General features: G+C 42.7%; 1 protein-coding gene across 1 annotated transcript; it reads right to left on the bottom strand.

The window, feature by feature from the left end:
• Positions 1-749: 749 nt before the first annotated feature.
• Positions 750-5,301, bottom strand: LOC148593998 (cytochrome P450 2H1-like). Its single transcript, XM_088528809.1, has 7 exons — positions 5,187-5,301; positions 4,360-4,520; positions 3,716-3,892; positions 3,138-3,279; positions 2,686-2,873; positions 1,472-1,613; positions 750-972 (listed from the first exon to the last, which is right to left on the bottom strand). Exons 1-7 carry the CDS (start codon positions 5,260-5,262, stop codon positions 791-793), a joined length of 1,068 nt encoding a protein of 355 aa, XP_088384935.1. The 5' UTR covers positions 5,263-5,301; the 3' UTR covers positions 750-790.
• Between the last annotated feature and the right edge of the window lie 5,206 nt (positions 5,302-10,507).

The following is a 10,507-nucleotide window of genomic DNA, read 5'->3' as shown; positions in this document are numbered from 1 at the left end:
GAAAAACAGTCCAGTTTATTACTTTTTCTTCATTTTGCAATATAAAAGTGTAATTTCACAAAACTATAATTCTATTTTAATCATATAAAAGGAAACCCATATGCCTAGTCATCAGATAAACTCCATCCCCACCAAAGGCCAGAATATATATACAAGAGTACAGCATCTGCTGAGCCCCTGAGTTGTGAAGACAGTTTGTGTTTGCCATTACAAAAATTGGTCACAAAGGAATGTGTGACTACAAAAAAAGACTACAGAGCAGAGACATGTACCTCAAGCTGATTCTGGGAAAGACTCTGTAGTACAACTGTTTGTTCCTGTTGTGCTGAGAAATCGGGTGCTCTGGACAGCATAGCGGCACTCTCAGAGCCCTAACTGACATAGAACCATAGAATCATTATGGTTGGAAAAGAGCTTCAAGATCCTCAAGTCCAACCACAAACCTTTCAACACTATGTTGTGTAGAATAATGGACTCATGATGGTTGTTAAAGACCTCCAAGATCATCGAGCCCAACCGTACGCCATGTCAGGAATCAGATAGCAACTCAGGGTAGGTGAAGTAGGGATGGAGGAAAGCCTGTATAGTTTTGCTGTAGGGAGCTGCTTCCTCCCCGTGCAAGTACATGGTTGCCTTAGAGCTGAATATGTGCAAACATTTTCCTCTAAACTAAAAGGATGATCTTTCTTTTGATAAAGAATCTAGTGTTTCAGTATTTCCAGATTGCAAAATGATTGTCATTTGATGAGAGCTTTCAGGAGCTTGTGGGCTTACAACTGTGTTTACTTGGTTAACGGGGAAGAAAAGAGACCTCATAACGTTTGGACACATTTGCAATACTGTTGACTACTGGAGAAATGTCAATGTCCTTGCGATCTTTAACAGGCTTCAAAGTAAAATTCTGCAGGATGGATGCAAGAAATAAGAATATCTCCATGCGTGCCAGACCTTCTCCTGCACAGATACGTTTTCCTGCAAGGAAAAATAAACAAAAGTGAGAAGATAGTGGAATGTTTTTCTAGCAAATTATTTTGATCATTGCTTCATAAAGGTTCAGACATGTCAGATTAAACAAGCAGCACTACAGAATTTTGGAGAAGTGAATGAATTAAACTTGGGGGCTCAGTGTCTAGAACAACTTGGAAGTGTTTGGAGGGCAAAAACACTTTGAAGGTTTCAGCTTCTCATGTCCTGCTGCTGACTGATACTAACTTTGGAGAGAAGGGACAAGTGGCATGGCTGTGGGTTACGCATCATGCATCTCTTTTTTGTAGATTCTATTGGAGGAGATTTTGCAATGGTAAAAGGTGAAATCAACTGGAACTCTAGTGCAGGGTTTAGAGCTGCCCAAAAGTGACTGTAACAGGAGATCACTAGGATCACTGTGGAGATCCTGGTGGCAGAGCCACTGAAATTGTCAAGAATCTCTAGGACAGGAGGACTTAGGTTCTGAAATAGGTAGATTACCTACCTGTAGAAAATGGCACGAAGTAGTCACTCTTTTTAAAGGTGCCATTTGCATTTAAGAAGTGTCCTGGGTCAAATTTTTCTGGATTTGGAAATTCCTTGCTGTCATATAGGACAGACTTCAGCACAGGAAATACCAGAGTGCCCTGAATTGGCAAAGAGGGAGAAGAGAGTTTAAAACAGAGATACTCTAAAGCAAAGTGACATTGTGAAGTTCCCTATATAGACCCATTATGTACAGCCTTCAGTAAGAAGTAACAAGGTTAAAATTGCATGAGACAAACTAATACCATTTCAGAGGAGCCACATCAAGGCCTAGACCATTGCCAGTCTTGGTGCATATTCATGCCTCCAAAGGACTCTTAGTTTGAGGTATGTGCCTCCCTCCAAAGCTGAGACTTTAATTCTCAACTTTCCAGCTTTGAAATTAAATAGGAACAGAATCCAGCTCCAAAGTTTGTGTGGGGACAATATCTAGACAGCCTGAACTCCAGACAGGAAGCTCCAGCTTCTATTTGCCTCTTTCTCTGTTCTCTTGGCTTGTGCAAGCTCTATGGTCATCTCAGGGGACAGCTGAAAGTGAACAATGCAAAACATAGCAGAGCTCTGGTCTACTGAGGTCAGGGTACCTAAGACTGCACATGGACCTGTGATTTGGTGAGTTAGGAAACTGCCCAGATAAATCTCTACTTAGCACATAGATTAAATAGGAATTAGGTGGTTAGAAATGCTCTTTCCCTAAGCAAAAGAGCACAGCTTGAAAAGCGTTATTACTGATCATGGATTCATGTTCCTTTACTGCTCTTGCCTATAAAAAGCCAGAAGAACTTTCTAATCTAACTAATCAAAGCTTAAGTGAGGAAAAATGTGTGCCACCAATCTATGTAGAAACTAAGCATGGCAAAAACTCTTTGCAATGCTTTTCAACGTTAACAGTGGTGAGAATATTTAGTTTTTTTCCAAGGAAATTACAAAACCTTGTTTGCTTGCATCTGTGTGAAATACAGAAAACTTCCTTCTCACAAAGAGGATGGAAAGGCTTTGTTCAAACAGAAGGAGCTGGAGTAGGTAACGTCTAGATGCCCCTTTCAGACAAAATTATTTTATGCTTATATTATTTCAATGTTGAAAAGAAAATAGGATACAATGAACAGAAAGCAGAGCTTTGCCCTCTTGGGCCATAGGATCATGACTTTTCCCAGAAGCACTAGAACTGACCTTGGGGATAAAATAGCCTCTGAATTTGGTGTCCTTGGTCACAGCATGTGGGATATTAAGTGGAATTAAATCAATGAATCTCTGGATTTCATGGACCACAGCCTCTGTGTATGGCATCTTGCTCCGATCTGCCATGCAGGGACTTCGGTCTCGGCCAATCACCTGGTCAATCTCCTTGTGGATTTTCTCTGTTAGAAAATAAATCAGTGTTGAATGGACAAGCCTCCTGTGTGTTTGGCTGGACCTATCCTGTGTGTACAGCAAAACTTGCTTTGTGCACACCAGCAATAATCGTTTACTGTGAACACAACCAAGATTGATACACCTTCCATTTTGTAAAGACATGTTTCCTTAATCAGGGGAACATTGCCTCTTGTAGTAATGACATGAGTTGTTCAAATCGATACAATGACATAAAAAAGCTTTCAGTTATTTATTCCCTTTTGTATTACCTTCTATCTCTGGGTATTTCGAGAGAATCAGAAGTCCATATCTCAGTGTGTTGCTGGTTGTCCCTGTTCCAGCAAGGAACAAATCAAATGTGGTTCTGGTCAAGCTCTCAGCATTAAAATATGAATGACCATTTCCTTTCTCCTGGAAAAAGATTTGGTAAATTCAGAAACTTGTTTACCTAAGTTATCTAAGGCAACACGTTTATGAAGGAAAGTGCTGTACCCATTATACATGTTCTTAGATACATCTAATGTCCTTTCCGAAATGCAACATTCACACTCCAGAACACCAGCAACTACAGTATTTTTACTAACATCATGGCTTTTTTAAAAATTTTGAAGGAACACTTGCTTACATCAACGTCCTTGATCTTCAGCTTTCCTAATGAGTGCTGCATGTCATTGTTCTATGTTTCTCTCTTTCTAAAATTCTTATTAAGAAGATGGAGAGGACAGACTGAAATTGATGTGCCATGAAAAACAAATGTGCCATAGTAGAGTGCCCTGTGAGAACTCTAAGATTCTGAGATTCCAAACAATGTTTTTATTGTAATCTAAAAAGACATCTGTTACACTACCTGTTCCATTTTGATAAGAAAAGCGTCAATAAAATCTTGAGGACAGCTGGGATCCAGAGTTTCCTGGTGGGCTCTTACAATTTCAGAAATAAAATCACTCATTTCATCGAGGTTTTTCTCCATTTTCTGATGAGGCCCAGGTAAGCGTTCCAGGACACTTGGGAGGAAATTGTATAACTGTAAAAATAAAGTGATGGAAAAGCACATCCTGGTTAATTTGAATGCGACAAAGTTTTCTCTTAGCAGTGATTATGAAAAGAGATCAGTTAAGTCATTTTGGAGCGGTAAGTCTTTAATATTGTAGGTCTTCAATATTGAACTGGAATATGGTAGGTCTTTAATATTCAACTAGAATTTATTGCCCTTTACAAACTTTATGGCGTCACTGTATGCAAGGAAACATTTTACCACATTTTGATTATTTTTACAATGATATCCTCCCTTGGACATACAATGGCAGGAAAAAAATAATCAATGACAAATCATTAAGGAAAGGAAAAGACTGAGAAATTGTTAGCTTAACTGCTTTTTTGGCCTTCAGAAATCTTCCTCTACTTTAGGACAAACAACCCCAATGAAAACTTAATAACATAAATATTCACTAATAAAATAAATTTATTAACAAAAGGAAACTTTGCACGTGCTATTGTATACATAGAGTCCTGTATCTTGTTATTTTCCTCTATCAAGTCAAGTAAAGTCAGAAATTTTTTGTCCTCATAATCAAACCGATCCCCAAAGACAATGGAGCAGATGATGTTGGAAACAGCATGGATTAGGTAGTTGGTAGGATCGAAGGGCCGCTCTGTAACAAAATCAGCATCTTGCATTAGTTATTTTGGTCCAGCGTTCCCTGCACTGACACTACTGGGGAGCTTTGCATCTATTGTATGATGTACATCTCTCTCGTTTACAGGATGCTCATTAGAGAAGGCCCTGAGTATCCCACCAAATCCAGTGGTCGTGGAAGTGGTGTTCCAGCATCCTTTTAGGTTTGTCTGTTTTTTTCTTTACAGAATAAGCATATGTGAAGGCTGGTTGCAGAAAGGAACGCTGTGTTTCTTGCCAGGACTGTGACACTCTCAGGGGAGATACTTAGAAGAAATAGTTTTGACTGATAAGCTACCAGAAAAGGCTTTTATGGGGTGAATCCAAAGGGGTTACCCTATGCTCTAGATAACAGCCTGTAGTAGTCCCCATCCCCAACATCACATCCCTAAGAGTTGAGAAGTATTGTCTAGTATTCAGAAGACTGGGCCCAAAACCAAATAGCTGGAAATTAGTTATCTTGTCACCAGCATCTTCAAGACCCCTCGAACTAGGGAGCAAATTCACATCTTACCGCGTGTGTTCTTGAGCCTCCTGAAGTGTGCCCACTTCTTGTGTCATGCATTTGGTGAAGCAGCTCCACACTCTTCACGCTCTTTGCCACGGCTAAGCTGTCCTAGGAGCCACAAAGTTCACATCTTACCGCGTGTGTTCTTGAGCCTCTCCACCAGAAAATGAGCTTCCTCCTGGATCCGCTGCTCAATGCTTTTCTTCCCCATCCCAAAATCACGCAGGGTGGTGAGGGTAAATCGTTGGAGTTGTTTCCAGCCCTCCCCATTGCTGGTCACAACGCCTAACAGAGGAAGGAAAAGCAGAGATGCTGTGAGGAGACAGACTTTTTTCCTCTGTTAAGAGTTATACAGTGAATACCTGACATGCAAAAACACCTATTTGTGGACATTTACTGCAATTGCTATATGCCCCAAAATCTAAATCTCTGCACTTCTGAAGATGGCAGATCTGTTCATTTGGATTGCCACAAGCTCAGTAAAACACCAGGACAAAGGGAAGGAGGAGCATGAAGTAGTGTGTGAAAAGGGGACTGGGGATGATGTTCCTCATTATTGGATGCCACCAGGCTTTCTCTAAGAGTGCTGCTGAAATAATCATTACAGGAAAGGGCTGCTTGTTTATTGTAGAAGGTGATTGCATCTACTGACTGTGAGGTTGCTTGAAAATCCTGACAATTCTGTTTTCCCTTGTTTTCTAGCCTTCTGTCTCCTTCATACACTGGAATAGCTGTTTACTTGGATAAGCAGCATACTGGGAACTGCTATGCTGCATGAACCCATGGCATAGCTTTTACTGGCCTTGGCTTTTGTGCTTTGGAATTTGACTTTTGCTCTTTCATAGCAATCTTGTATTGCTAATGTTTTCAGAGACGGGAAAAGTTTACCAGCATACTTCATGAACAATATTTTTGCCTAGAAATTGAAGACTACTGAATAAACAAGGCACTCAGTGAAGCCAGCATACCACCTTAAACAGCTTATGTGTGTTTGTACATGTGTATGTGTCATTCCAATTAACTCAGGGATCCAAGTAGAGAATTTGGCTCTTTGTCTTTCATTTTGCCCCTTTCCTTTTTTATTACCTAACAATAATAAAATCCCCACACTGCCTCTTTCACTTCCTTCTCAGCCCTTTCCTGGAGCATTGAAAGCATCAGCTCTGCATGCAAAGATTACCAGGAACGTACCTGTGCCTTTGATGAATTTCTCAAACACTGGTAGAAGGCCTCTTCCACTGAAATCATCTGCTTGATCAATCAGAGCTTCTTTCACAGCATCATAACCATAAAGGACCACAACCTCTCTTGGGCCAAAATGTATTTTGAAGACAGGACCATACTTTTGGCTGAGCTGTAGGAAAGAACACAAAGAAAATCACACTAGAACAGTGTCTTCACAGCACCTTCGGGACAGTCTGGACTCCTTGCTACAGGTGGATAACAACAGTTTACACAGGCTCAAAAAGCAGTTAGTTAGACATGGTCACGGAGGTCCATGGAGGGTTTTCAAACAGAAATGCACCACCTTTGTTTTGAAAAGTTTCTGGGCCACAAATCTCTGGGCACTGGAAGAGTATACCAGGGAATAATCTCTGACTCCTTGTGCTGGTTATGGATGCTATCCTGGGCATCTGCGTTGGGCTTGCAGTTGAGAAAAGAATATGGACTTTTGGTGTGACCTGAAACACGTTTTGTCATGTTAAGCCTTTGAGAGCAAGCTAAAGTCCTATTTTTTATCATAGAAAAACTGAGTAACCTAGTGCTCTAAAATAAAGCAGGATGCTTAAGGAGTGCTTGTGATTATCAACATTCACAAGCACTGAGGCAGAAAGGAGCTCTTATATGTGTGTTTGATGGTGTCCACAGTGATTTGCGCCACCTTTTTGGCCCAAAGAAGTGAATGCTCTGAAGCAGTTTTGTAAGTCCTAACACTTAGCAGTTTTGTAAGTCCTAACACTTCTTCTTCTTTTTTTTTTCCCTCTGGATGTATATGTGGATGCCACCTCACCATGACAGACAAAATGTTCTCTTATGCTCCAGTCCATAAAACTGCTTATCGATGTCCAAACTGGAGGCATGTAGTCATTGAACTGCAAAAACTGGGATTATGCTTTTCTCAAATTAATCTCAGTCACTGTTAAGGGTGCATGAAAAAAGAATTGGAATACATTTAGGCTCAGGCATATTTAATCTACAAGAGTTTCCTTTTAACAGTGCCTAACGTGCAAAATTCCGAGCTCTCCACAGACTCTATTTTTGGAGGAACGATGCTTCTGGTATAGAGTTGCTGTGTGGAGACAGATAAATGGAGACTGAACTATAGGGGCTGAAATAGGTTGCTGCCAGTGGTTCTGAAGAGCCTTCTACTACATGACCTATTGGCAGGTGCAGCCATGTTACCACTTGGCCTTCCCCCTCTCTAAGAATTCATACTTGACAAAATGCTACAGTGCCACCATGTTCCACATACTGGTAAAACTTGCAGACTTGCTGAGCCTGTAGCTCAAGCCTCGAGCTTCTCAGCTGGTCTGAATTTCTGAGAATACTGGGATTTGTCCCTGAGGATTTTTTCAGTCCATGGAGAGGACCTCAGTTCAAAGTGTCTGGAAGCCCAGAGACCTTTCTCATCCATTCATTATCCTTCCCATGTACTCATGTTGCAGCTGCTCCTACAGAACTCCCAACACACAGGTTTGTGTTTGACAAATGGGTGCCATTAGCTGGGAGAAGAAACGGATAGCACACTTCACCTCCAGAATTTTCTGCTTCTCACTCTACTTCTCCTCTTAGGAGATCCCGTCTATCTATGTCTATCTGCTAGGAAGGAGAGGCAGCAAAATGGAATGGAGGTCATTCCCAAAGCAGGGCTAGGCAATGTTGCCAGAGTCATGTGGAGCTGGGCACAAGAAGACTACCATGAACTGCATCGGTACCTTGGCTGCAAAGCCATTTCAGTACTCTCATGAGATCAGCAGAGCACTCAACGTTATCATTATTATAATGGATAACATACATTTTTGAGAAAGTTTCTTTTTTAGTGCTGCTGACATTCAGTTAATGCAGCTTTGACATTGTCTGTTGCATTGAGCTGAAAGCCCATGTGCCCTGGACTCCATTTTAAATGCAATGGAGACAGCATAGAAAGAAAAGAGACAATCCCTTACCTTCTCCAAGCTTTGAGGCACATATCGTGGATTCAAATGGAACACGCTTCCAATTAAGGGGAGTGCTAAAGGACCAGGAGGCTGCTTTCCTGGTTTAGATTTACCTTTCCATACTGAAAAGAGAAGGCATGAGAAACAAGTCATTAAGAAAATAGTGGTCATTCCTAGGGGCTCCATGGTGGGCCAAATAAAAGATGTCAAGTTTCAGAAGAAACTGAAACTGGACCTGCAAAGCCAGTTATATATATATGTTCTAGCATTGAAACACGTGGAAAAATCAGCCAATGACACCTCTCTGTTTCTGATGAGATAGGAGGTTACTTATTAACCTGCACAAGATAAAAAAATGAACCAATTGGAAATGAAGTAATTGTTGACATGGACGATTTGTGTGTGTGTGTGTGTGTGTTCCTGGCTTGTGTTCCTTTGTGTAACACAGAACATAAGAAAACAGCTTCTAATGTTACTGAAAGAACTTGAAATACTTTTTTCTTCAGGACTTCAGGCAATGTTAAGATCTGTAGTTATCCTTGTGACAAGTGGGACTTGTAGATAGAGTAATGTTGTCCTGGTGTTTCCCTTCACAGAATAAAGGTAGTGAATGGTAGAGAGCCAAGATGCATTATGGACCAGAAAATAAAAAATAGAGCCTTCTGCAGTGTATATGCCTATATAGCAAATTCTTGCTGTTTGTCCTCACTCACAGGGTAACCACCACCAGTCACTAACCACAGTGGAGGGAAGGAGGAATTGTGGCAGAAGAAAGGACATAAGCATTTCCACACTCTGTCTTGGCTTGTACTTCAACTGCTGTGTGGCTCTTTCCCTCAGACCCATAGGGTCTCTGGCCTTTTCTCCTTCCCCTGAGACACACCAAAATGAGACCTCAGAAAAGAGTGGAGGGTGAGGTGCATTGAGTACTGGCTGGATGGCAGTGCTCTGAGGGTTGTGGTAAATGGGGCCGAGTCTAGTTGGAGGCCTATAGCCAGTGGTGTCTCTCAGGGATGAGTACTGGGCCCGGTACTGCTCAACTTGTTCATCAATGACTTGGACAAGGGGACAGGGTGCGCTCTGAGCAAGTTTGCGGATAATACCAAACCAGGTGGAGTGGCTGACACTCCCGAGGACTGTACTGCCATTCAGAGGGACCCAGACAGGTTGGAGAGTTGGGTGGAGAGGAACCGCGTGAGGTTCAACAAGGAGAAGTGCAGGGCCCTGCAGCTGGGCAGGAATAACTCCAGGCACCAGTACAGATTAGGGGTCGATCTGCTGGAAAGCAGCTCCGTGGAGAGGGATCTGGGAGTCCTGGTTGGCAACAAGTTAGCCATGAGTGAGCAATGTGCCCTCATTGCCAAGAAGGCCAATGGGATCCTGGCCTGCATCAGGAGGAGTGTTGCCAGCAGGTTGAGGGAGGGGATCCTCCCCCTCTACTCTACTCTGGTGAGGCCGCACCTGGAATATTGGGTGTGATTCTGGGTTCCCCAGTACAAGAGGGACATGGAGCTTCTCGAGAGGGTCCAGTGTAGCACGACAAAGAAAATTAAAGAACTGGAGCATCTATCGCATGAGGAAAGACTGAGTGAGCTGGGCCTGTTTAGTCTAGAGAAGAGAAGACTGAGAGGGGATGTGATCAATATGTACAAGTACCTGAGGGGAGAATATAGGGAAGATGGGACCAAACTCTTCTCACAAGGGGCCACTGACAGGACAAAGGGTAATGGGTGCAAGTTGAAATACAGGAGGTTTCATCTCCATGTGAGAAAGAACTTCTTTCGTCTGAGGGTTACAGAGCCCTGGAACAGGATGCCCACAGAGGTGTTGTGGATTCTCCTTCTCTGGAGATCTTCAAAACCCACCTGGATGCGACCCTGTGCCACCTGCTCTAGGTGTCCCTGCTTGTGCAGGCGCATTGGACTATATGATCTCTAGAGGTCCCTTCCAGCCCTAGCCATTCCGTGAATCTGTGATTCTGTAAAAAGCACAGACCATACAGGCTTCCATTCAAACCATTCCCACAAAATGGCACAGCCTGCCTAGCCTGTGGGCAGCACACTGTTCTGTGTAGTGCAAGGCTGATGGGTTTGCTCCTCAGGACTCTTCACTATGCAAAGATGTGCCGGGAGGAGGGGGAAATGGCAGGGCTGCTTCCACCTCTCCCACTCACTCGAAACAGGACACCGAAGAGGGAGGAATGAAAGACAGGCCCACATTTACGCAGCATCCTTAAGACAACCCCGATGGGTGGGATTCACCTCACCAGCGCCTGCCTAGAAAGGAAAGCAACTGGGC

This window comes from Tinamus guttatus, unplaced genomic scaffold (assembly GCF_059628265.1).
Source record: "Tinamus guttatus ecotype Peru unplaced genomic scaffold, ASM5962826v1 Tinamus_guttatus_pri_ptg000314l, whole genome shotgun sequence".
Classification (NCBI taxonomy): domain Eukaryota; kingdom Metazoa; phylum Chordata; class Aves; order Tinamiformes; family Tinamidae; genus Tinamus; species Tinamus guttatus.
This window is presented reverse-complemented; position numbering and strand designations above follow the sequence as displayed.

Coding starts and splice junctions, on each gene's coding strand:
- LOC148593998 (XM_088528809.1), bottom strand. CDS start 5,262: ATGGGGAAGAAAAGCATTGAGCAGCGGATCCAGGAGGAAGCTCATTTT. Junction 3,893..4,359: donor AGGACTCTATGTATACAATA/GCACGTGCAAAG, acceptor TTATTTTTACAG/TTATACAATTTCCTCCCAAG. Junction 1,614..2,685: donor GAGGCTATTTTATCCCCAAG/GTCAGTTCTAGT, acceptor TTGCCAATTCAG/GGCACTCTGGTATTTCCTGT.